This window comes from Chiloscyllium plagiosum, chromosome 1, assembly GCF_004010195.1.
Source record: "Chiloscyllium plagiosum isolate BGI_BamShark_2017 chromosome 1, ASM401019v2, whole genome shotgun sequence".
NCBI lineage: Eukaryota > Metazoa > Chordata > Chondrichthyes > Orectolobiformes > Hemiscylliidae > Chiloscyllium > Chiloscyllium plagiosum.
The window spans coordinates 121,280,763-121,304,984 of record NC_057710.1 but is presented as its reverse complement, the minus strand read 5'-3'; the positions used below and the strand labels follow the sequence as shown (position 1 = coordinate 121,304,984).

The 24,222-nt window shown below is 40.4% G+C and overlaps 1 protein-coding gene across 2 annotated transcripts in view; it reads left to right on the top strand.

The window, feature by feature from the left end:
• Window positions 1-6,989, top strand: part of LOC122552813 (AF4/FMR2 family member 1-like) — a 164,613-nt gene extending 157,624 nt beyond the window's left edge. For both annotated transcript variants that reach the window (XM_043695804.1, XM_043695796.1), the window contains exon 21: window positions 815-6,989. In XM_043695804.1, the coding sequence (XP_043551739.1) occupies window positions 815-936 (122 nt within the window). In that variant the 3' untranslated portion in view covers window positions 937-6,989. The remainder of the gene's footprint in view (window positions 1-814) is intronic.
• The last annotated feature ends 17,233 nt before the right edge of the window (window positions 6,990-24,222 follow it).

Below are 24,222 nucleotides of genomic sequence, written 5' to 3'. Positions count from 1 at the left end.
CGGATTCCATGCTCTCTCAACTCTGTGTAAAGAACCCACCTCTGACATCCCCTCTATACTTTCCTCCAACCAGCTTAAAACTATGACCCCTCGTGTTAGTCATTTCTGCCCTGGGAAATAGTCTCTGGCTATCGACTCTATCTATGCCTCTCATTATCTTGTATACCTCAATTAGGTCCCCACTTCGCCTCCTTTTCTCCAATGAAAAAAGGCCGAGCTCAGTCAACCTCTCCTCATAAGATAAGCCCTCCAGTCCAGGTAGCATCCTGGTAAACTTCCTCTGAACCCCTCCAAAGCATCCACATCTTTCTTATAGGGTGACCAGAACTGGACGCAGTCTCCAGGTGTTAAGTATTCAGGTATAAGAATCTATCCTTAACTGGCATTGCAAGTAAAATTTCAGTGTTTTGTTCCCCTTTGAAATATGGTCCTATTGTTGCAGTAAAATGTATATAAATTAGTCGACTTTTGAGAAGAACTGATCAAAAAGATAATGAGTGGGAACCTAAAGTGTTCAAATTTATTTTCATTTATCTGTTTAAAGATTCCTTCTCTGTACATGATTTCCAAACCTTTAAGTTTATAATTCCATTTTCTTTGAGATCGGTTTGTATTGAGCTCCGTGAATGTAATTTTTGAATTTATGCTCAAAATGCAAATACTGAGAACAAAGTATTTCTGCATTTGAATTAAATCACTTCAGGTAAAGGGATTGGGGAATAAGCATGGCAATTGAATCTCATTGTGTCCCACTATAGTCCATTTAGTGTGTTTATTAGAAAACATTAATAACCTTGTTTTTTTAATCTCTTAGAATTCTTCGCAGAGCTTGATGCAGCAGTTGGCCTTTTATCCCTGACCAGCAGCATGACTGAGCTTGTACACTACATCAGACAAGGTTTACATTGGTTGCGACTGGACACTAAATTGCTATAACAAGATGCAGAAATTCATTTTGACATCAGCCAGTTTGTCCTTCAGCACCAAACACACGGCTGTTCAGTGTTTTTTTTTTAATGAGGAATGATAAATGTAAAGGTGTCTCTCTGCAGCAGAAACTTTAATAATGTAGGTCAGCACTGAACTTCCGCAAAAATGAACCGGCTGAGCCTTCACTTCATGAACAAAAGTGCAATTTTTTTTTTTCTCTTGACCCTTGTGGAGTTGGAAGATTAAAACACTGTCTTCAACATTTCTTTGTTGACGTCACCATGAAGGATGAAGGGCTTGAAAAGACCCCTATTGGCCTGTGTCCTGGTCAAGAAACAACAGTAGCTGTTGCCTTCTCATGACATTCTGGCAACAGTATACATATTGTGCATTAGCTGCTTTACATTTGGATAAAGAAATGGCAGGTAAAGAATGTTGTATTCGGTCACAGGAACATTGTTGCAGTGATTACCTGGAAAGCCCTCTAATGCAAATACCTAGAGGACAAGGTACATCCAGGAGGTTAATATGTAAATGTTTAAAGTGTCCAACTGTTAATTTTATTCGTAAGTTAGGAGCTGTGAAAAAGAACTTTAATTTTCTTTGGATTTTTTTGCCCCAGTTGCATCCATATTTACTACCTTTACTTTCGTATTTATTAGAAATCTATTTTTGTCCCCATTGGACCCAAGTATTGCTGGCAAAGCATGATTAACAGAACAAAGTGTTTTTTTTTTGGTGGAGGGGGTTTGGGGAGGAAGGGGGGGAGGAGAGGTTGATGGGCATTGCCTGCCCTTTATGTAGTTCATATCAAAGCCATGTGTAGCTTTTCTCAGAACAATCTATTAATGTTCAGCGTGCCTTAGACATCCTACTTTGTATGTAAGTAGTTATTTCTAGCCATAGATAAGTTGCTGCTTCAAGGGTCTGGAGTAAGGAAAATATGAATGGTGTGTTGAGAAGTGGTCAAATTCCTATAATGTGGGTACAATTTAGTTCTGTATAGTTGACCTTATGAGAAATGAGGATTTGGCATAGATCATTATTTCATCAATTTCTGTTCCCTGTACACCAGACTTGTCCTGAGTAAAGGTGAGCAAACTGTTTGGATGTATAATTACCCTTTGTGGGGCAATTTTCTACCTACTGTTTTATTTTTATAAATAGGAAAAAGTGGTTTTCTTGCTGTGGGGTGGGTGGGTGAGGGAAGAGAAAATATTTTCCAAACTTGTTGCCACTTTCAGATTTTAGTTAAAGCCTACTCGGAGCAGGATTTTTCGGAAAATGCTGGAAACCTGATAGCAATATATGGATTTAAAGGATCTGGGGAAGTGGGGAGCCCAATCCATTGTTGCTCACCTCTAGTCTTGATAATGCTGTGAATGACCTTGGCCAACTACCTGGATGGGCCCTGTATAGTCAAAAATTCTAGCATACTGCAGCTCCTGCTGCTTGAAGTTACTGGAATTCATTATAATTTTATTTGAAATTGTACTTGCACATATATATTTTTGCTGATGAAATTACTGCAGAAATGCTCAAGAGTCTATGTATTATATACACAGTAAAACCCATATGAAATAGTAAACCCAGCACTGGCTGATCATTGAAATGAATGGGAAAAAGATATTCGTGTTGGCGTGTTGAATATTGTGTCTGTATGTTGAACAGTTTCAAAACTGTTCTAATTATCACCACCATGAAGAAATCTAACACAATTCATTAGAAGCTAAAGTGTATTTTTTTCCTTTTTTATCCCTTCCACATATTTTCAAGAACACAGGATACCACAAATGAAGGAAATAGGAGAAACCCCTACTTTTTCCTTTTCCAGTCCTTTCAACTTCCAAAACAATTTTCTGTTAGCATTTAAAACTTGAAAAGGCTGTTATCAATTTCCAGGTTATAATATGTACAGAAAGTATCAAATAGGTTCATGCCCTAAATGGCATCAACTGTTATCCAATCAATAGCAGAGGTTTCTATGGATGCTATGGCTGTCTTCAAAACTGTGTTAAGAAGGAACAAATAATGATCAGCAGCAGGGAGGAACGATCAGTCGACTTGACCTGAACAGCACAAGTAAATGTGAAGTTGGGATCCATACACATACCCTCCCAACCCTGCTATTATCACAGCTGTATAGTCCTCAAATACTCTCTTTTGTGAGGAATCCTATGGCATACCAGAGGGGAACGAATGTGTTTTATTTTGGTGGGTTGGGGGAGTTGTTGGTGGAGGTTGGAAAAGTTTGACCAAAAAAAGCAAAACAATCACTTATAAATTAGGTACATGCAAGCTCATGATGAGTGTGGTTTCCAGATTGGGTATTCAAAAATAACTAACAATTTCACAGTTAGACCTTGACCATGACTTTCTGGCTCCCCTTGTAACTTTAAAATATTCTTTCATAGGATACAGGTGTTGCAGGCTATTCATCCCATTTGTCCTTGAGTGGTGTCAAGCTAACACCGTTGCTGCAGTCAATGTTGTATAGGTGATCCCCTGTGCAGGGAGTTCCAGGTTTTTAATTGTGTGCTAGACTAAAGGAAAGACAATAAAGTTGTTTCAGGCAATGTCACCCTGTGGCTTTGAATGCCAACCTTTGTTAGCTCTTTGCAGCTGGATTACAGTTGACTCTCCACTGCCAGTGGTCCCCTTACTCTAAAGTCTGGTGGAAGCAGTCAGACCTAGCTCTGCTGCTTTCCATAATTCAACAGCCCACTGACACTGTCTTTGCTGACGCGTTTAGAATGGCAGCCCAAATTAAATCCTAGAATTCTATCAGCACCTTCCTATGCATCTAGGAAAATTAGGACTTTAGCAAAGAAATATACTTTGCTTTGTTTCTTTCATTGCCTTCCTCCAGTTTTGAACAATTTATTTCTGTTGAGTAACTGCCTGCTGCAAATTGACAGCCATGGTAACCAGTCCTTGAGTTCCATTTGATTTTTGGCAGGTTCCTCCATTCAGGTTACTGATTTCTATTAATCTACATGTTCTGATGAAATTATACAGTTTTCACACCTCTGACCTATTCACAACTGATATCTAGATGTAACAGAACTGCAAGACTTATTTTACAGTTGGTTAGAATTAAATCTTTTGAAGACCTTCACAGATTCATTCTACCTTCTGTTCAGAGCATACAGAACAAATAGTATCCGTTCCATAATGAGGTGATGAGTGAGGAAGTTCAGCCCCAATTTCTCTATAAACCCTTCCAGTGGGGGCTGCATAGCAGTTGACTGTCATCTTTGTTTCTACCCCCGCTCACATACACCCCACAGATTCTTTGCTGTTCCTACTCCACATCCCAAACAACTACACTGAGCCGATTAAGCCCTCCTGTCAAAAACTTTGAATACTTTCCACTTCATTTAAATTTAGCAAAGGGTTTGCTAAATCTAATGTATACCTTGCCTCTGCCACTCAAGGTAAAGGCTGTGATTGCAATGGGATGCTGTCTCAACTTTAAATATCATAACTTGCCCCATCAGCTATTTTTGCAGAGGAATCAGTTTATTTAGGTAAATACTTAGTACTTAAAGTTTAAGTAATAATTAAGTGGTAGATGGTAATATTACACTGCTACTTTAAGATGAACATTTCTAGGCTTAAATTTTCTAAACCAAATCACAACAGAAATATTATCAGGCGGTGTGTACTGCATAAGCTACAAGATTGGCCTTATTTAACACAAATGCAGAAAATGCTGGAGGAACTCAGCAGGTCTGGCAGCATCTGTAGAGAGAGAGAACTGAATTAATGTTTTGAGTCTGTTTTGACTTCAGAATGCTGAAGTTTTGAAGAAGATTATATTGAACAGAAAATGTAAACACCCTCTCAGCAGATGCCGCTAGATATGCCAAGTTTCTCCAGCATTTTCTGTTAGTTTCAGACTTTCCAGTATGTGCAGCCTCGTGCTTATATTTGTTTTTGTTCAATGTTTGTGTATTTAAACCTCCAGAATGTTCCTTGCCTTTTTTTTTTCCCAAGTGGTTTACATTTTTGACACAGTTTTTCTTCCGGCCTTATTAAACATACAGTCGTCTAAAGGTTTTACTTAACAAAAGCAATGAACCAAATTCCAGAAATGTTCTAGATTTAATTTAAGCCGGTGTAGCAGTAGCCCTTGAACTACTAAGGAAAAAATTGGCAGTGACCCTGTTCTTTCTCCAGTGAGCCCCACAGGAAGCTTGAACAAGTGACATTAGGTGTGGAAAGAAGCTGATTCTACAGTGATGCCTCAAAACATCCAAAAAGAGGTCATCTCCCTGTCCCAAGAAATGCATGTCCAGAGTGATACTACACCATCCATGAGTCCATATATAAAAGGTATAATGTTTTAAATTCCTTTTTAAACCTCACCCTGTAATGGATTGAAGTAAAGGCTGTAGATACCACCTAGTTTTAAATGCTCCTCTCCCACACCTCACCCTTTCTTCCACATGCCCAGACTTCAATTCATCACCATTCTCATGTTACATTATAATCTTTCCAAGCTAAAATCTGTTAATTTTTTTAAAAATTAAACCATCAAAAATACGAAAGTTTCTCTTAATAGTAGGAACAATGGGTCCAAACTGGTCTTGATTTAAGTTTATTCTTGTTGCCAATTGCTTTTGGGAAACTGATGAAATGAATCACAACAGTGAGGGATTTTTGTGTATTTTGTGTAACTATTTATTGTGCCTTTATTGACCAAACTTCTCATACTTTTATTTATTAAATATATTGAATGCCAAGATAGGTCAATATTGACGTTTCATCCTGCCCCATTGTGTTCTTTAAGTTTACCCCTAAGAGAAATGTCAAATTTCCATTAAAGCTGATAACTCAGACAAGTGCAATTTGATACTTTTTTCAAATACACACTGTTATCTTCATTCTGCCGCAGGACACCTTCCATATCGTTGCACTTTTTCTATTTTACAAAGACAGTATTTGCAATCTCAAAGGGTTTATGGGACTTACGTTCTGCTTGTTTAACTGAAAAGAGGAATGTGTACAGTGTAGCAATATTCCTCATACCAAGGTAATAGTTGCTACATAATAACTCGGCCATTTATTTTGGAATGTGTTGGGTTCCCCATTATACGTTTTGAAAATGTTTGAACTGTTGCATCTTTAGAGTCTCATCATGGACAAAGTAATCCTGTGCTTGGTCAAAAGCGCAAACGATGCGGATGCTTAATTCCAATTTCTGATTTTGGATAAGAACAGAAACGTTTTTCTTTTTCTGCCCACTGCCGCATTTTCTGAAACCTGATTAAGTGGCATTGGCTATTTGTTTCTTGATATTATAATACCTGACATGTATTCTTTCCTAAATTGAAGTTTGGTCAGCTTTTTATTTAATATCCATATTAAGTAAGAAATAGACAAAATGGAATTTGTTTCTTACCAGGTTAATTGTGGCATGTTTAAATATCATTGATGCAAACCTTTTATTTGTGAACTGTAATTTTCTCAGCGTAACCAATTTGACTGAAGTCATGAACAGTTGATTAGGATTCTGATCTAGAATCAGAATGTGCCAACTGTAGATGATCAATCTCTGCAAAGCAATGTACCAATTCAAAACCCAAAGTATTATTAGAACACTGATCTGTGCCTGCTTATTGTGATAACGCAAACATAACAGGATATTCTTGTTTAAACAGATGGTATTTTGAGAAAAGTAAAATAACTTTGTAATATTAAGTAAACTTCCAAAAGAACCAAATCATGCATTTGATCTTTGTATATTTTAGCATATTTCCATGAAGGATGTACACTCTTTGGGCTTCTGTTAATAAATAGCTCTCTAGTACAATGGAACAATTTACTGCAGATTTGTAGTGAAGTTAATTTAACTTTCCTCTTGTGTACAATCTCAACCCAGATGATTATTTCCCAATGAAACTGTTTTGTTTATAATCTATATCCATCATCTATCTTACCTGAAAAAAAGCTGTTTAGTGACGGATTATTCTCTTTGACAGGGACAACCGTGTCAGAGGTTTCCCTGCTTTTAAAAAAAAATAAAATTTTTAAAATAAAAATATTGTGTGACATCGGCTTGCACTCTGGTGTTATTTCTCTCTCTAAAGATAATGCATTAAGTATTTGGAAGAGTTTCAATCTTCGTCATCCCTCCCCATCTAGCCTTTGGGCTGTCCTTTATCAGGTTGGAAAGATGTATCAAGTGCTGCAACACAATCAATGGTGCAGTGAGCTCAACTGTTTACAGTTTATAAAATGACTTGGATGAAGGGAAAAATGTTGTGGTCACCAAATTTGATGATGACACAAAGATAGAAAGAAAGGTAAGTTGTAAAGAGGACGCAAGGAGATTCCAAATGATGGAATACAATGTGGCAAATTGTGAAATTTACCATTTGGTGGAATGAATAAAAAAGCACATTATGTAAATTGTGAGAGGTTGCAGAACTCTGACTTGCAGCGGGACCTGGATTGTTCTATTCATTGTCTTGAATCTGCAGCTACTGCTACTGCAACTACAGTTTCTGATGCTCAGCATTTATCCTTTACAACATTGCAGTTGCTCAAGTACCATAGGGTCAATTGCCTGGAGTTGCTTCTGCGGTGGCAGTCCATCACCACCTTATCTGATCAGTTAGTACAGAGGCAGGTGCTTGAAAAAGTCCATAAATTAAAACAGCAAAGAGCTGTTGATCATTTACCTGGGATGATCTCGGGCAAATGTGCAACTGCAGACAACAGTTGCCATTCTCCAGGAATGCCTTGGAGTCAAATTAAAAGTTGATTGCAAGGATGCCCTGGAGACACAAACTTACAGAAAAATCAGTGTTAATTCCAAAATTGAGACTCTAAATACAGTACTTTGATTAATGGTAATAAAGTATTAAATGTGTGATAAATGCTGTTGATCAAATCAAAAATCATCCAGTCAAGTAACAAATAGTCTATTCGTCTTCAATTTCCTCTTTGCTGATCTCTATTAGCAGCTTCTGGTCTGGGCTCCAGCATTTTCCCTCACTCGCTCCCGTGTATTGAGTTGGCTGAACTCATCTAGTGTTAATTCAGAAGGTGCTACAAAATAGCCCCAGTAGCTTTGGGTTAAGAAAGCATGCACGTGGCCTGTCAAAAGCAGCATTGTACAACTTAAAGCCTTTGGATACCGATCACAAAATCATGTCAGTTGGCAGACAAAATATTCTGTTTGATTTCAAGTCATTCTGGCCCAGTAAAATCTAACCAACAATATTATAATTACTAGCTAATTATGTTACATTACAGCTACTTGACTGAAACTGAATATCTCTTCTCTCTCCAGGAAGTTGAATCCTGCTAGATTACAGTGGCAACTATCACTGGGTTTTGCAAAGGATCTGTTTTCCTGGTGCCACTCCCCTGCCTGCTTCATGGAATCCTGGACATTCTGCCTCTTCAGACATTACTCCAATTCCCTTTTGAATGCCTCAGTTAAACCTGTCTCTGCCACTCCAAGGCAGGACGTACCAAATCCTAGCCACTCCTGCCCTCATTGCTTCATTTGCCAATTACCTTAAATTTGTGCCCTCTTGTTCTTAACTGGATCGATGGGAACAGTTTCTCTCCCTCTACTCTGTCAAGTGTCAAGGTCATTTATGATTTTGAGGTTTCAAGTGCATCATCTTTGATTACCTTAACCTCAGGGCCTGATAGTGATATACATTATCTCCGAAGCAGCCTCTACAATGGCTTGCTCCATTAAAAAGGCTACAAATCCTTCTGAGCGCATATGACATACACGCAGAACGTACTTCTTTGAGTGGATGATTAACTTACCATCTTCAACCCTCGCACCCCCTTACAGTATGCCCATACCCTCCATTTTAGTATTTTACTTTCTCAGAGCTGGTATTTCTGACAAATTCATTGCTTGGTCTCCCAGGTGCTTACTGTGGATTAATAAGATGGGCTCCCCTGTTTTAGTTATGACTTTAAGGTAGTGGCATTGAACAAGGGTTTTGGAATAGATTCCTGTCAACGTGCCTTTCCCAGGAATAGTAAATGCTGCTTCCTCTTTGTACTGAGCTCTTTGCAAAACCTTTGTAGCACTTGGATTTCAGAAAGAATTTCCTGAAGTATACTCATGGTGAGTTTTGAGAAGATTTGTAGCTCAGGTTGAGGTTTTGGATATAGGTTTGCTCACTGAGCTGAAAGGTTCATTTCCAGGTGTTTCCTTACCTTACGAGGTAACCTCTTCAGTGGACCTCATGCGAAGCAATGCTGAAAATTTATGCTTTCTATTTCTATGTTTGGGTTTCTTTGGGTTGCTGAAAATGTGTTGCTGGAAAAGTGCAGCAGGTCAGGCAGCATCCAAGGAGCAGGAGAATCGACGTTTCGGGCATAAGCCCTTCTTCAGGAATCTTTGGGTTGGTATATTCATAGGTTTGCCCCCCTTTTATCCACAACACGTGCTGTTTGGTTTGTTTGTTCATTCATAGATTAAATTCCCTACAGTGTGGAAACAGGCCCTTCGGCCCAACACGTCCACACCGACCCTCCGAAAAGTAATCCACCCAGTCCCATTTCCCCCTCACTAATGCACCTAACACTATGGGCAATTTTAGCATGGCCAATTCACCTGACCTGCACATCTTTGGACTGTAGGAGAAAACCCACGCAGACATTGGGAGAATGTGCAAACTCCACACAGACAGTCACGCAAGGCTGGAATCCAAACCTGGGACCTGGGTGCTGAGGCAGCAGTGCTAACCACTGAGCCACTGTGCTGCCCTATAGCATGTGGGCATTATTTATTGCCTGTCTTTAGTTGCCCATGCCCTACCTCAAAGAACTTCAATGGATGAGTTAAACATGAATTTTAACAAAACCATGTTGACTTTGCCTTCAGCTTATCTAAGTATCCTGCTAAAAGCTCCCAACGTTTTATCTTTGACAGATGTTAATCTAACTGGCCTGTTTCCATTTTTGACTCTTCCCTTTTTGAATAAAGAAGTCTTTTGCTATGTTCTTGTCGAATGACACCTTTCTCAAATCTTGGGAGTTTTGGAAAATTGAAACCAATTAATCAACTATCTTGCTTGCTACTTTTAAAGCCCTAGGATTTAGAATGCACATGGAAAGGGATGGTAAGGGGTCCTCATCATCTGCTGAAAATGTGTTGCTGGAAAAGCGCAGCAGGTCAGGCAGCATCCAGGGAACAGGAGAATCGACGTTTCGGGCATAAGCCCTTCTTCAGGAATGAGGGCTTATGCCCGAAACGTCGATTCTCCTGTTCCCTGGATGCTGCCTGACCTGCTGCGCTTTTCCAGCAACACATTTTCAGTTCTGATCTCCAGCATCTGCAGACCTCACTTTGTCCTCATCATCTAATCAATTAAAGGTGCTCACCGTTAACCTGCCACAGAGATGTCACACATGGTGTGGAGTGAATGATGAAAAAACTTTTTATTGATGTCAAATAAAATACAAATGCATGAGGGCATTGTTATTTATTTCTGAATGTTTCTATTTCAACAAATTCTCATTGACTGGGGTTATGCTGAGCAGATGGTGAAATTAATTCCTGATTATGAAGTAATGTCCAATTCGTTTTCACCTTATGTCTTTTTATTCAGCTGTGAATTTTGCAAGTTATTTTTAATTTTAAAAATTGTTTTTTGCAATGAGCACCAGTTCACAGACAGTTGCCAGAAGTAGTGAGTTTTGTCATTTATAATTATTGCTGGTGATGGCTGGAATTGGTCTTCAATCAGACTGACTCAGAATGCTGCCTGTTAACATCATGATTCCTGAGTACAGTCGTGCTGAAATTTGTTTAATTAAAGTAGTGTCTACTACAGAAGTTAAGTTACTAACTAAATTATAGTAGCTTCCATTATGTTCCACAATGCTTATTTAAAGTTCACTGGAACGTTGGCAAACTTAGGACAAACAGAAATTTTGTTGAAGTGAAAAGTTTATCATTTTGATGGCTGAAGGTTGAGCTTTCGTGTTAGTCTGAGGAGTTTCACTGCTTTGAATTTATTTCAAATAATACAAATTCATATACAAAGATTTGGTCAGCATAAAGATTGCCAAGAGAACCAGAAAATAAACTTTGTGAAAAGTTTCTTATTTTAAAAGAACTTGAATTTATTGAGCCCCAGCATCATAATCTTGGGTGCCCCAAAAGATTTGCTAGCTAATTGAATATATTTCCATTAAAAATAAGACCATAAGATATGAGTCGAAGATGTTTCATCTCAGAGTCTGCTCTGTCATTCAAAGAGATTGTAATTGATTTGACGACCCTTAAATTCACTTGCCTACATTTGCCCTCTGACCTTTGATTTCCTTACTTGTTTCCTTACTGTATATTTCATCCTTGAATATACTTGATCCAACCTTGACAGTTCTCTGTGGTAAAAGATACCACATGTTCCCAGAAGAAATTCCTACTCATCGCTGTCTTAGATGGATGATCCCTCATTCAGAGATTATGCCCTCTGCCTCCAGGATCCGTGCTGCGTTCTCTACTTTTTGTCATTTACATAATTGATTTGGATGTGAGCATAAGAGGTACAGTTAGTAAGTTTGCAGATGACACCAAAATTGGAGGTGTAGTGGACAGCGAAGAGGGTTATCTCCGATTACAACAGGATCTGGACCAGATGGGCCAATGGGCTGAGAAGTGGCAGATGGAGTTTAATTCCGATAAATGTGAGGTGCTGCATTTTGGAAAAGCAAATCTTAGTAGGACTTATACACTTAATGGTAAGATCCTTGAGTGTTGCTGAACAAAGAGACCTTGGAGTGCAGGTTCATAGCTCCTTGAAAGTGGAGTCGCAGGTAGATAGAATAGTGAAGGAGGAGTTTGGTATTACTTTCCTTTATTGGTCAGAGTATTGAGTACAGGAGTTGGAATGCCATGTTGCGGCTGTACAGGACATTGGTTAGGCCACTGTTGGAATATTGCGTGCAATTTTGATCTTCCTATCAGAAACCTGTTGTGAAACTTGAAAGGGTTCAGAAAAGATTCACAAGGATGTTGCCATGGTTGGCGGATTTGAGCTATAGGGAGAGGCTGAACAGGGTGGGCCTGTTTTCCCTGGAGTGTCGGAGGCTGAAGGGTGACCTTTATAGAGGTTTACAAAATTATGAGGGGCATGGATACGGTAAATAGGCAAAGTCTTTTCCCCTCTCACCCTTAACCTATGCCCCCTAGTTCTGGACTCCCCAACCCCAGGGAAATGTATAAAAGAGACCTACGGGGCGACCTTTTCACACAGAGGGTGGTACGTGTATGGAATGAGCTGCCAGAGGAAGTGATGGAGGCTGGTCCAATTGCAACATTTAAGAGGCATTTGGATGGGTATATGAATAGGAAGGGTTTGGAGAGATATGGGCCGGGTGCTGGCAGGTGGGACGAGATTGGGTTGGGATATCTGGTTGGCACGGACTGGTTGGACTGAAGGGTCTGTTTCCATGCTGTACGACTCTATCTCTATGACTCTGCATCTACCCTTGTCAAGTTCCTAAGAATATCGATCCAGTATGGTACAAGACCATTCAGCCCATTGAGTCCATACAACTCTCTCTCGAGCATTCCACCCAGACCCTCCCCTACCCTAGAGGTAAAAACAATGACTGCAGATGCTGGAAACCAGATTCTGGATCAGTGGTGCTGGAAGAGCACAGCAATTCAGGCAGCATCCGAGGACAGGCAAAATCGACGTTTCGGGCAAAAGCCCTTCATCAGGAATAACCCTAACCCTGTGACCCTCCATTTCCCATGGATAAATCCATCTAGCCTGCATATTCCCAGATGCCATGGGCAGTTTAGCATGGCCAATCCACCTAACCTACACATCTTTGCACTGAGGAAACCAGAGCATCCTGAGGGCACACAGACTCTGGAAGATTGTGAAAACTCCATACAGTAATCCAAGGGTAGAATTGAACCTGGGTCCCTGGAGCTGAGACGCAACACTGCTAGCCACTGTGCCACCCAGTGTATTTTTCATTAATGTTATCAGACCCAACCAACTTAACCTCTGCACATAAGAAAATTTATCCAAACCCAGAAATAAACTTGGAAGTTCATCTGTGCTGTCTCCAACTCTGGGATATCTTCCCTTTATCTAAAGGGACTGAAATTGTTCAGCATTCCAGCTATGGTCTGACTACTACCTTGCATGGTTTTAGAAAGACCTCTTTTTTTTTTTCTACTCTATTTCCTTTGAAATAAAAGCCAAAGTTTTATTTGCCTTCCTTTATTACCTGCTGAATTCATAGGCCAGTCTTATGTGAGTTATGCATGAAGTACCCCCAACTCAGTCTGTCCTGTAGCTTTCTGCAGTCATTCTCCATTTAAATGATCTTCAGCTTTTCTATTCTTCCTACCAAAGTGCATAAACCTTGTATACTTCCATATCCGCCACAGATTCACCTGCACCTCCACATTATGCTCCATTTTCCAAGATTGTGCCTGCTGACATAACCTATTTATATCATTCTGTCATCCACAGCACTTGCTTTTCCAGTTTTTTTTGTCATCTGCAAACTTAGCAACAGTACATTTATAATCCAAATCATTACTATATGGTAATAATAGATATCCTCTGTCCATTTAATATAAAGTATTACTCCAAAAGTGGCTCTTAATTTAAATAGCCTTACATGTGATGCCTTATTTCCATACTGGCCTGTTTCCATACTGTAGGTAATCTAATCTAATCTTATCAAATACCTTTTTTGAAATCTAAATATTGCATTTACTGCTACACCTTTATCTATTCCATTACCAAGTCAAAGAATTGTAATAAATTTGTCAGGTATGATTTCTTCTTCATGCAGGAGGAGAAAGTGAGGTCTGCAGATGCTGGAGATCAGAGCTGAAAAAGGATTCCTGAAGAAGGGCTTATGCCCGAAACGTCGATTCTCCTGTTCCCTGGATGCTGCCTGACCTGCTGCGCTTTTCCAGCAACACATTTTCAGCTTCTTCTTCATGCAGCCACGTTAACTGCTTGATTATTCTAAATATTCTGAATGTTCTGCTATTACATCCTGTATAATAGACTAATGTTTTCCCAATGACCGGTGTTAAGGTAACTGGGATATAGTTACCGACCTTTTTCTTTCGATCCCCTTTAGTTGCCCGATAGAATACAGGTGTTACGTTTGCAGTTTTCTCATTTTTTCATTTCCCTGAATATAAGGATTCTTGGAAGATTACTACCAGTGCAGGAAATGATGGTAACTTCATTTAGTATCCTAAGATGCAATTAATCAGATCCAATGAATTTAGTGCCCCTTACCCCCAGTCGTTTCCCTAGTACTGCTAGTGATAGTTATTGCATTTATTTCCTCCCCTCCTTTTGCCCCTTGAATGTCTAGTAATTTTGGAATGCAGTTTTCAGAGTAGAAGACAGTAATAGCAAAATATTTACTCAATCTTCTACTTCTGATTTCCCCAGTCTTATTCTCTAAGAATCTTCATTCACTTTGGCCCCGCTTCGTTTTTACACATTTAAAAAACCTTGCAGTCTGTTTTTTTTTTAAAATGCTTGCTGGTTTATGTTCTCCCTTTATTTTCTTTAGTCATCTTTTGGCTCTGAAAACATCCCCAGTCCTCTTGTTTACTACAAACCATTATAACATTAAGTAAGTATTTTTCTTTCAATTTTATGGTATCATTACTTGGTTTAACCCTCTCCTAGAATCCTCTTTCCTCACTGGGATATATCATTGTTGAGAGTCATGGACTATTTCCTTAAAGTTTGCCATTGTTCATCAATTTTTCTTTTTACCTGCTAAACTCCTTTCCCAGTGCATTCCACTCAATCCTACCCTCTTTGCTTTGTAATTATCCTTATTTAAGTCTTATCACATTTTGTTTCCGTTCCACATTCTTCACTCTCAAACTAAATGCTAAATTCTGTGTAATGGTCACTGTTTCTAAGGGATTTTTTTACTTGGAAGTAATTTATTAAACATGACCATTAACATTTCCAGATCCATAATAGCCTGGTGCCTGTTTAGATCAGCAACATATTTATTTTCTAAGAGACTGTCCTATAAAGAGTGTATAGACTCCTAACTTCTGGCTGCCTCTGCCAGTCTGATTTTTTCCAACTACATGAAGATTAAAGACAGACTAGACAGCGTTCCATTAAACACTGCAAAAATCAACATGACAGTTGCTCAAACTCTCCTCCATTCTCCTCTACTTTGGGATTCTGACACTTATTATTCTCTCAGCTCATTTATAAATGTAATCCTTTGTGTATTTCCTCAGTGATTCCCAATACAATGTCAGGACTTCAGTGGAAGCCTCAAAAGAGCAGAAACATTGGGAGGGAAAAGGCCAAGAAAATGGGACCATTATCTGAATGAAATTGATAGAGATTCGAGGAATAGGGAAAGAGAACACTTAAATGCGTGGCTACAGGGATGGTGCAGGAGGGAGGGATTCCGGTTTTTGGATAACTGGGGTTCTTTCTGGGGACGGTGGGACCTCTATAAACAGGATGGTCTACACCTGAACCTGAGGGGCACCAGTATCCTTGGGGGGAGGTTTGCTAGTGCTCTTGGGGGGGGTTTAAACTAACTCTGCAGGGGCCTATGTTCTATGAAATTACATTTTAAAGTGTAATATTGATGATTCAGTTCCTAATCTGTCAAGTGGCAGTTGATCTATTGTGGTGGAATGAAATTACTTCTGATATATGACATTGGGAGGCAATGTATTGTGAGATACACTGTGGATGTAATTAATTTTGTTCGATTTATTGTGATGAATTGTGATATAATAGTTTTTTGAGATGGATTTTGAGTGTCATATTTGTTGCATTGGGATTCTCCTGTACTTTCCTACTGTCAGTATCTAACAGATTTGAAATGTAAGCAAAGTTATTGTAAAAACTTCATCTGGAAATCCGAAAAGCACCAAGTAAGAATTTGCTGAAAGGTGTTATCATGGGAACATCCTCACCTACGTTCCAGCTTCAATAAGTCATTTTATTGCTTCTAGTTTGTGAATTGGCACTCTAAATCTGGCAAACATCTTACATCTGTCTTTTGAAACGATGGGCTTGTAATAAGACCCAGGTGAAGCAGAATCAAATAGCCTACATTGCTGAGGTGCCTATGGCGAGATGGGGCAGAATCCGATGGGAATGTACTACTTGGCAAGAAGGAAGTGAAGAGGAGATCTGACAGATGGTTTTCAAAATCATGTGCAGGCTGGATAGAGTAGATAGGGAGAACTTGTTCCTGTTCACAAAGAAATAAAAGGCAGAGATTTAAAGTGATCTACAAAAGAAACAAGGCTGAAGTGAAAATCTTTTAACTACATAAATATTTAAGGTCTGGAATGTGCTCTGCTTCAAATTTAAACTTACAAGATGGCATTGGATGATTGTTTTATTCCAAACAATGTGCAAGAGTCAGGCAGAGTGGCGATCGGTCATGTTTTTAAAGAGGCATTGAGAGCTTGATTGGTTGAATGGCCTCCTTCTGACCATAGCTCTCCTGCAAATGTCAAAAAGAACTTCTGTGACGTCAGGAGCAACTTGGACAACAGGCACACTTGATGGGCAGGGGTTACACATACCATAAATCCACAGACATTGGCATCCAACATGAGCACAGAGAGAAAGGTCGCTTCTCATGTTAGTCAGCAGGCCTCTGTCTTTCTCATGTGCCTTTGTTCAGGGGGTCCTGGCACAGTAAGTCAATGGCAGCTCAGGAGCTTGGATATAGCCACTTGGGCAGTCAGCATTATGATCCTCTCCCTGTAGGGGGTAACGAGTCAAACATTGGGCAGCATGCTACCTGTCGTCATGATTTCTGATCTTTCATGCACCAAATTCCTTCCAGAGTAAGTGAGAGATAAGTAAAAGGGGGTGGCACAGCTTTCACTTCTGGTGCAGATGGGAGGTGGCCCGAGTGAATGAGTATGCAGTGCAGCAGGCTTGCAGGGTCAGTGGTGAAATGGTGAGTGTGAAGGATGATGTTACAAGTATTCGGTATGATAGAGCATGAGCTGTGGTGAGACTTGCGTCCAGTATCAGAGAGCAGATGGTATATACGCTGGCAGAGTGGAGAAGGGCATTGATCTTCCTACCATGCTGGGCATTTCCCCCTGATAGCTGAGACTGCACTGACCTTGAACTAGGCTGGCATGGTCTGCTGTTGTGCTTTTCACTGTTGGCCCTGGAGGAAGAGGAAGTTCATATCTACACCACCCCATCCAGTAGGACCTCCAGATCCTTGTAGAGTGACCATTTCCCCCAGGCTGCCATGGTTGGGTAAAATGTCAGGAACTGTGAAGGGCAGCTCTGGGTACATAATAGGCATTTACAGAGGGTGTGGAGACAAGGGATTCTGGTCTTTCTGGAGATAACTGGGTAATCCAAGATGGAGGATGGGAAAAATTTGTGGCTGTAAGAGCTGCTCCTTCTTTGAGGTATTTTAGGTTTTTGAGGTGATTTCCTCAAATTCCAGGAGCAGTAATTACTGTTTTATATGCAGTTCCATTGTTTCGGAACTTCGGAGGAAAAAACGTCAAAGCAATAGCACTTTTTAAAAGGAGAAGGACGGGACATTAAGCAGCACATGATCAGTGAAGGAGAGAGAAAGAAAACTGACACAGCAGTGCATCCACGCAGTTGCTGCCTTTACTGTTTGAATTCATGTATCTCTGGACATCGGAGGGCATTTAGGAAAACTTAGTGAAATTCACAGCTGACCTTGGAGGAACCTGTTTGGGAAAGGTCACAGCACAGAAACAAATCGGTGCATTATTTTAAGTGTAGCCTTGCTGCTAACCGATAATAGTGAGTAGAGTGGGTCCTTTCGTGATTTATATGATTTATTGAGATCTGTCGTCTTGTCTGCAAGAAGTATCTTTGGTTGCAAATCTTATCAGATCGCATGGATCGGTTGGAGCGGCAGTTAGAGGCAATGAGGGATTTACAGGAGCTGGGGGATGGATGGCAGTCATAGGAAGGGAGAAAAGATGCAGATACAGTCAGATAGATGGGTTAACCTCAGGAAAGATAGGAGAGATAGACAGTGCAGGAATCTTCTGTGGCTATCCCCATTTCAAACAAGTATGCTGCTTTGGAAAATATAATGGGTTATGGACTCTCGGGGGAATGTAGCACGAACAGCTAAGTTTCTGGTATCAAGATAGGCTCTCGTGCAGTGAGGGTACATCAGATTCCAAGCGATCGATTGTGATAGAGAACTCTCTAGTCTAAGGCATTGACATATTTTTGTGGCCAGCAGTGAATAATCAGAATGGGGTGTTGTTTCCCTGGTGTCAGAATCGAGGATATCTCAGAGAGGGTGCAGAATGTTCTCAAAGGGGAGAGTCACCAGCAAGAGGTCGTTGTATACATTGGAACTAATGACATAAGGGAAAAGGATGAGGTTCTGAAGGGAAAATATAGAAAGTCTGGTAGGAATTTAAAAAGGACATCCTCAAGGGTAGTAATCTCTGGATTACTGCCGGTGCTCCAAGCTGGTGAAGGTAGGAATAGGAGGATAGAGCAGATGAATGCATGGCTGAGGAGCTAGTGCAGAGGAGAAGGGTTCACAAGTTTGGATCATTGGAATCTCTTTTGGGGTAGAAGTGACCTGTACAAAAATGATGGATTGCACCTGAATAGGAAGGGGACTAATATACTGGTAGGGAGGTTTGCTAGAGCTGCTTGGGTGGTGGGATCCAGGGAGATAGTGAGGAAAGAGATCAATCTGAGACTGGTTCAGTTGAGAAAAGAAGTGAGTCAAACAGTCAGGACAGGCGGGGACAAAGCAGAGAACAACGTTGGACTGATAAATTATACTGCATTTACTTCACTGCAAGGGGCCTAACAGGGAAGGCAAATGAACTCAGGGCATGGCTTGGAACATGGGGCTGGGGTATCATAGCAATTACAGAAATGTGGCTCAGGGATGGACAGGACTGACAGCTTAATGTTCCAGGATACAAATGCTACAGGAAGGACAGAAAGGGAGGCAAGAGAGAAGGGAGAGTGGTGTTTTCGATAAGGGATAACATTACAGTTGTGCTGAGGGAGGATATTCCTGGAAGTACATCCAGGGAAGTTATTTGGGTGGAACTGAGAAATAAGAAAGGGATGATCACCTTATTGGGATTTTATTATAAACCCCCCAATAGTCAGCAGGAAATTGAGACACAAACTTGTAAGCAGATTTCGATTATATGTAAGAATAATAGGGTGGTTATGGTAGGGGATTTTGACTTTCGAAACATGAACTGAGACTGCCATAGTGTTTCGGATTTAGATGGAGAGGAATTTAAATGTGTGCAAGAAAGTTTTCTGATTCAGTATGTGGATGTACCTACTAGAGAAGGTGCAAAATTTGACCTACTCTTGGGAAATAAGGCAGGACAGGTGACTGAGGTGTCAATGGGGGAGCACTTTGGGGCTAGTGACCATAATTCTGTTAGTTTTACAATAGTGATGGAAAAGGATAGACCAGATCTAAAATTTGAAGTTCTAAGTAGGAGGAAGGCTAATTTTGATGGTATTTAAGCAAGAACTTTCAAAAGCTGATTGGGAGCAGATGCTTACAGGTAAAGGGATGGCTAGAAAATAGGAAGCCTTCAGAAATGAGATAACAAAAGTCCAGAGAAAGTATATTCCTGTTAGGGTGAAAAGGAAGGCTGGTAGGTCTAAGAAATGCTGGGTGACGAGAGAAATTGGTTAAGGAAAAGAAGGAAGCATATGTCAGGTATAGATAGGAGAGATCAAGTGAATCATTAGAGTATAAAGGCAGTAGGAGTGTACTTAAGAGGGAAATCAGGAGAGCAAAAGGAGACATGAGAGAGCTTTGACAAATAGAATTAAAGAGAATCCAAAGGGTTTTTAAAAATACATGAAGGACAAAAGGGTAACTAGCGAGAGAATAGGCCCCTTCAAAGATCTCTGATGTTGCCTGAGCTGCTGTGCTCTTCCAGCACCACTAATCCAGAATCTGGTTTCCAGCATCTGCAGTCATTGTTTTTACCCCTCAAAGATCAGCAAGGCAGCCTTTGTTTGGAGCCGCAGGAGATTGGGGAGATACTAAACTAGCATTTTGCATCAATGCTTACTGTGGAGAAGGGCATGGAAGATCTAAAATGTAGGGAAATAGATGGTAACATCTTGAAAAATGTCTGCATTACAGAAGAGGAACTGCTGCTGGATGTCTTGAAATGCATGGTGGTGATAAATCTCCAGGACCTGATCAGGTGTACCCTAGAACTCTGTGGGAAGCCAGGGAAGTAATTGCTGGGCCCTTTGCTGAGATATTTGTATCATCGATAGTCACAGATGAGGTGCCCGAAGACTGGAGGTTAGCTAATGTGGTGCCACTATTTAAGAAACATGGTAAGGACAAGCCAGGGCACAACACACTGGTGAGCCTGATGTCTGTGGTGGGCAAGTTGTTGGAGGGAATCCTGAAGGACAGGATTTACATGTATTTGGAGAGGCAAGGATTAATTAGGAATAGTTGACATGGCTTTGTGCGTGGGAAATCATGTTTCACGAGGTTGATTGAGTTTTTTGAAGTAACAAAGAGGATTGATGAGGGCAGAGCAGGAGACGTGATCTATATGGACTTCAGTAAGGCATTTGACAAGGTTCCCCTGGTTTGACTAGTTAGCAAGGTTAGATCTCCTGGAATACAGAGAGAATTAGACATTTGGATACAGAATTGGCTCAAAGGTAGAAGATAGAGGGTGGTGATCAAGGGTTGCTTTTCAGACTGGAGGCTTGTGACCTCCAGGATGGAGTACCATCAGGGTCAGTGCAGGGTCCAGTACTTTTTGTCATTTATATAAATGATTTGGATGTGAGCATAAGAGAAATAGTTAGTAAGTTTGCAGATGACACCAAAATTGGAGGTGTAGTGGACAGCGAAGAGGGTTACCTCAGATTACAACAGAATCTTGATCAGATGGGCCAATGTATCGAAGAGTGGCAGATGGAGTTTAATTTAGATAAATGTGAGGTGCTGCATTCTGGAAAAGCAAGTCAGAGCAGGACTTATATACTTAATGGCCAGGTCTTGTAGAGTGTTGCTGAACAAAGAGACCTCCGAGTACAGTTCATAGCTCCTTGAAAGTAGAGTCGCAGGTAGATAGGATAGCAAAGAAGGCGTTTGGTATGCTTTTCTTTATTCATCAGAGTACGGAGTATAGGAGTTGGGAGGTCATGTTGTGGCTGTACAGGACATTGGTTAGGCCATGTTGGAATATTGTGTGCAATTTTTGTCTCCTTCCTATTGGAAGGATGTTGTGAAACTTGAAAGGGTTCAGAAAAGATTTACAAGGATGTTGCCAGGGTTGGAGGATTTGAGCTATAGGGAGAGGTTGAATAGGCTGGGGCTGTTCTCCCTGAAGTATTGGAGGCTGAGGGGTGACCTTATAGAAGTTTACAAAATCATGTGGGGCATGGATAGGATAAATAGACAAATTCTTTTCCCTGGGGTCGGGGAGTCCAGAACTAGGGGGTATAGGCTGAGAGGGGAAAGATAGGTCCCATAACAGGCAACTTTTTTACACAGAGGGTGGTACATGTATGGAATGAGCTGCCAAAGGACGTGGCGGAGGCTAATACAACTGCAACATTTACAAAGCATCTGGATGGGTATATGAAGAATAGGAAGGGTTCAGAGGGATATGGGCCGGTTGCTGGTAAATGGGACTAGATTAGGTCGGGATATGGGGTTGGCATGGATGAGCTGGACTGAAGTGTCTGTTTCCATGCTGTATATCTCTATGACTCTATTTTGCGAATGGTGACCTGGTAAGATGGGGATGGATGTAGACAAGAGGGTAGCTGTAAGGGTGGTGTACGTTAAGGAGGTGCATCTGATAAGGTAGGAGGTGAAGGTAAAAACAAGGACTGCAGATGCTGGAAACCAGATTCCAGATCAGAGTGAGCTTTTCCAGCACCACTCTAAGGTAGGGGGAAATGTCTTGGAGGGACTCTCACTGTTAGGCCCAGCAAAAAACTCGATGCAGCTTGCACTTAGCTAAAAACTTAAACTGCAGCCCAGATACTTCTCCAACAAGGAAAATGAGCCAGGTTTCTCATCCTGTACTTGAATCGGGAGAAATATGCTTCTTTGAGTTGATTGAAGTATTGTTAATGGGACAGGAAATAACACGTTGCTGGATAGTTTGGTTGGAGGCTTTGTTTTCAAAGCACTGAGTTCAAAATTAATCAAGCATTGCTGTTTCTGAATGGAATCCACACTGACTCATCAGTCCTCCCGTCTGTCTAATATTTCAACCAAAGGGAAACATTGAGTCATAGTCCATTTGGATTAAGGTGATCTTTTGAACATGTGTGAACAGGTAAAGTCAAGTCAATAAAAAAGGTTACTCAGCATTCTGTGGACATACTGAACTTTTAAACAAGATGTTTTGTTTTAAATGACCTATGATCCAAGAATGACTGATAATGTAAATCCTGAGACTAGATTTCACTGGTTGCTGAACGTGTGTGTGTGAAATCATAAACTGTCATTCCTCTGGAGTGACTGGGAGACTTGAATGGAAGAGATTCAAGGCAAAACCAATGACTTACAGGCGATGGTTTTCCTGCTGTGAGGGTAATGTTTCAGCCTTCTAAAATGAATCAAAAGGCATGTTTGTTTTACCTTCGGCCTCTGATCATTGGGTGACTGTCCTATGGCAGACTTCAGGATATGCAACAATGCAGAGTGGTCGAGCAGAGCCTGATAGCCAAGTTCCATAATTGAATCATGCAAAATGACCTTTCTGTTTCTAAAGAATGGAGTTCTGCATATTAATGCATTTGTATGTAGTTGAAGCTACATGTATTGTACTATAAGACCAACTGACAATTCAAAACTGGTTGTCAGTATACTTCCTCAGACGTTTAGGATTATCTAGCACACGTTTCAGTAACACAAATTTTAGAAATTGTGGTGTAAGTTTTCCAAGGATAGGCTGGTTGGGTATAATCATTACCTTAATTGTAGACATTCCTCATAGGGAAAATGCAAGATCTTCCACCTGGAAACAAGTTAAATTCCAGCATATTGATAAGGAGAGCTCATGAGCAAGTGTGGTGATACTATTGGTTAGGGTTTAGTTGGAGAGTGAACTTGTTACAGATCAGCTAACAGTGGGGGTCGTTCCCAAGCCTGCCAATGTCAAGGTTAGACACTAGGCAATGATTGACGTGCCTAGAAAGCAAAGTACCCTCTGCTGTCCCACATAGCCATTGGGAAGCTATGTGCATGTCAATGTATTGCCAATGCTTCCAGAAGCCAATGTTGTGCACACACCTCCGAGCTCTATACAAGAGCAGGAAGGAATTTTGGTTGTATAATTATACCACTTGAATAAAATGGAACAGCCCAGAATGGTTTGAGTCTGAAAGAAGCCAGCAACACATGACAGGAAAATTGAGAAAGGTTCAGAAGTTCTTGAAGAAGAGCAGCAAACCAGTGGGGGTTAGAGGGCCTGAAGAAGGGTTTTTTAAAATTAAATCAGCAAGAAACAACAAAGAGATTGGGGAAAAGTTGTTGACATGGAACAAGCAGCAGTTAAACCTGGAAGGGTTGCAATAACCCAGTAAAGATCATTCAGTTTTAACCAGGGCTGTGGTCAAGCTAGATGGATCAGGACAGACTAAAAAGGAATGAAAGAGCGAAGCCAATAGGATAAATGTAAGTCAGAAACGGTGTAGGAAGGTGACCAGAGATGAAAGGCCACAGCCAGAGAACTGGTAGTGAGATATCTCCATAGTTTAATTACAAGAGCATCAGTGGAGTTCTCATAAAGGCCAGTCGAAACTAAAGGTGAAGTCTTGCTTTGTGTAAGAGTTTCAAGGTGTAGAGCAGATGTTGAGCGTCCACCTGATGGCAGTAGTGTCACATAGAGAATGGAATAGGTTTGAGGAATAGATACTCTCCTTTGTGGATACCTTTCTGACTAAATAAATTCATGTTTTAAAGGAGTCAATTTAATCAGGCTTTCTTGAATGATCAGCGTTCTCTTCTCGTGCAGTTGGCTTCTTTTTTTGAATTTGTGTCCTTGCAAAATGTCGAGTGTGAGATTACAAGCGCCACCAAACATAATTCTTCCTTTGAGTAACTCAAAAGTCTCAACCAACTAAAATCATTTATTTGATTTTTTTTTTGTTGTCATGCATATTTTGTTGCAAGTGAGAAGTATAATGTAGTGTGGTCACTCTCTGGTGCCATCCTAAAGTGCAGAAAAATAAACCAAAACATAGAATGTAAAGGCAGAAAAATAAAGAAGTTCAACTTTACAGT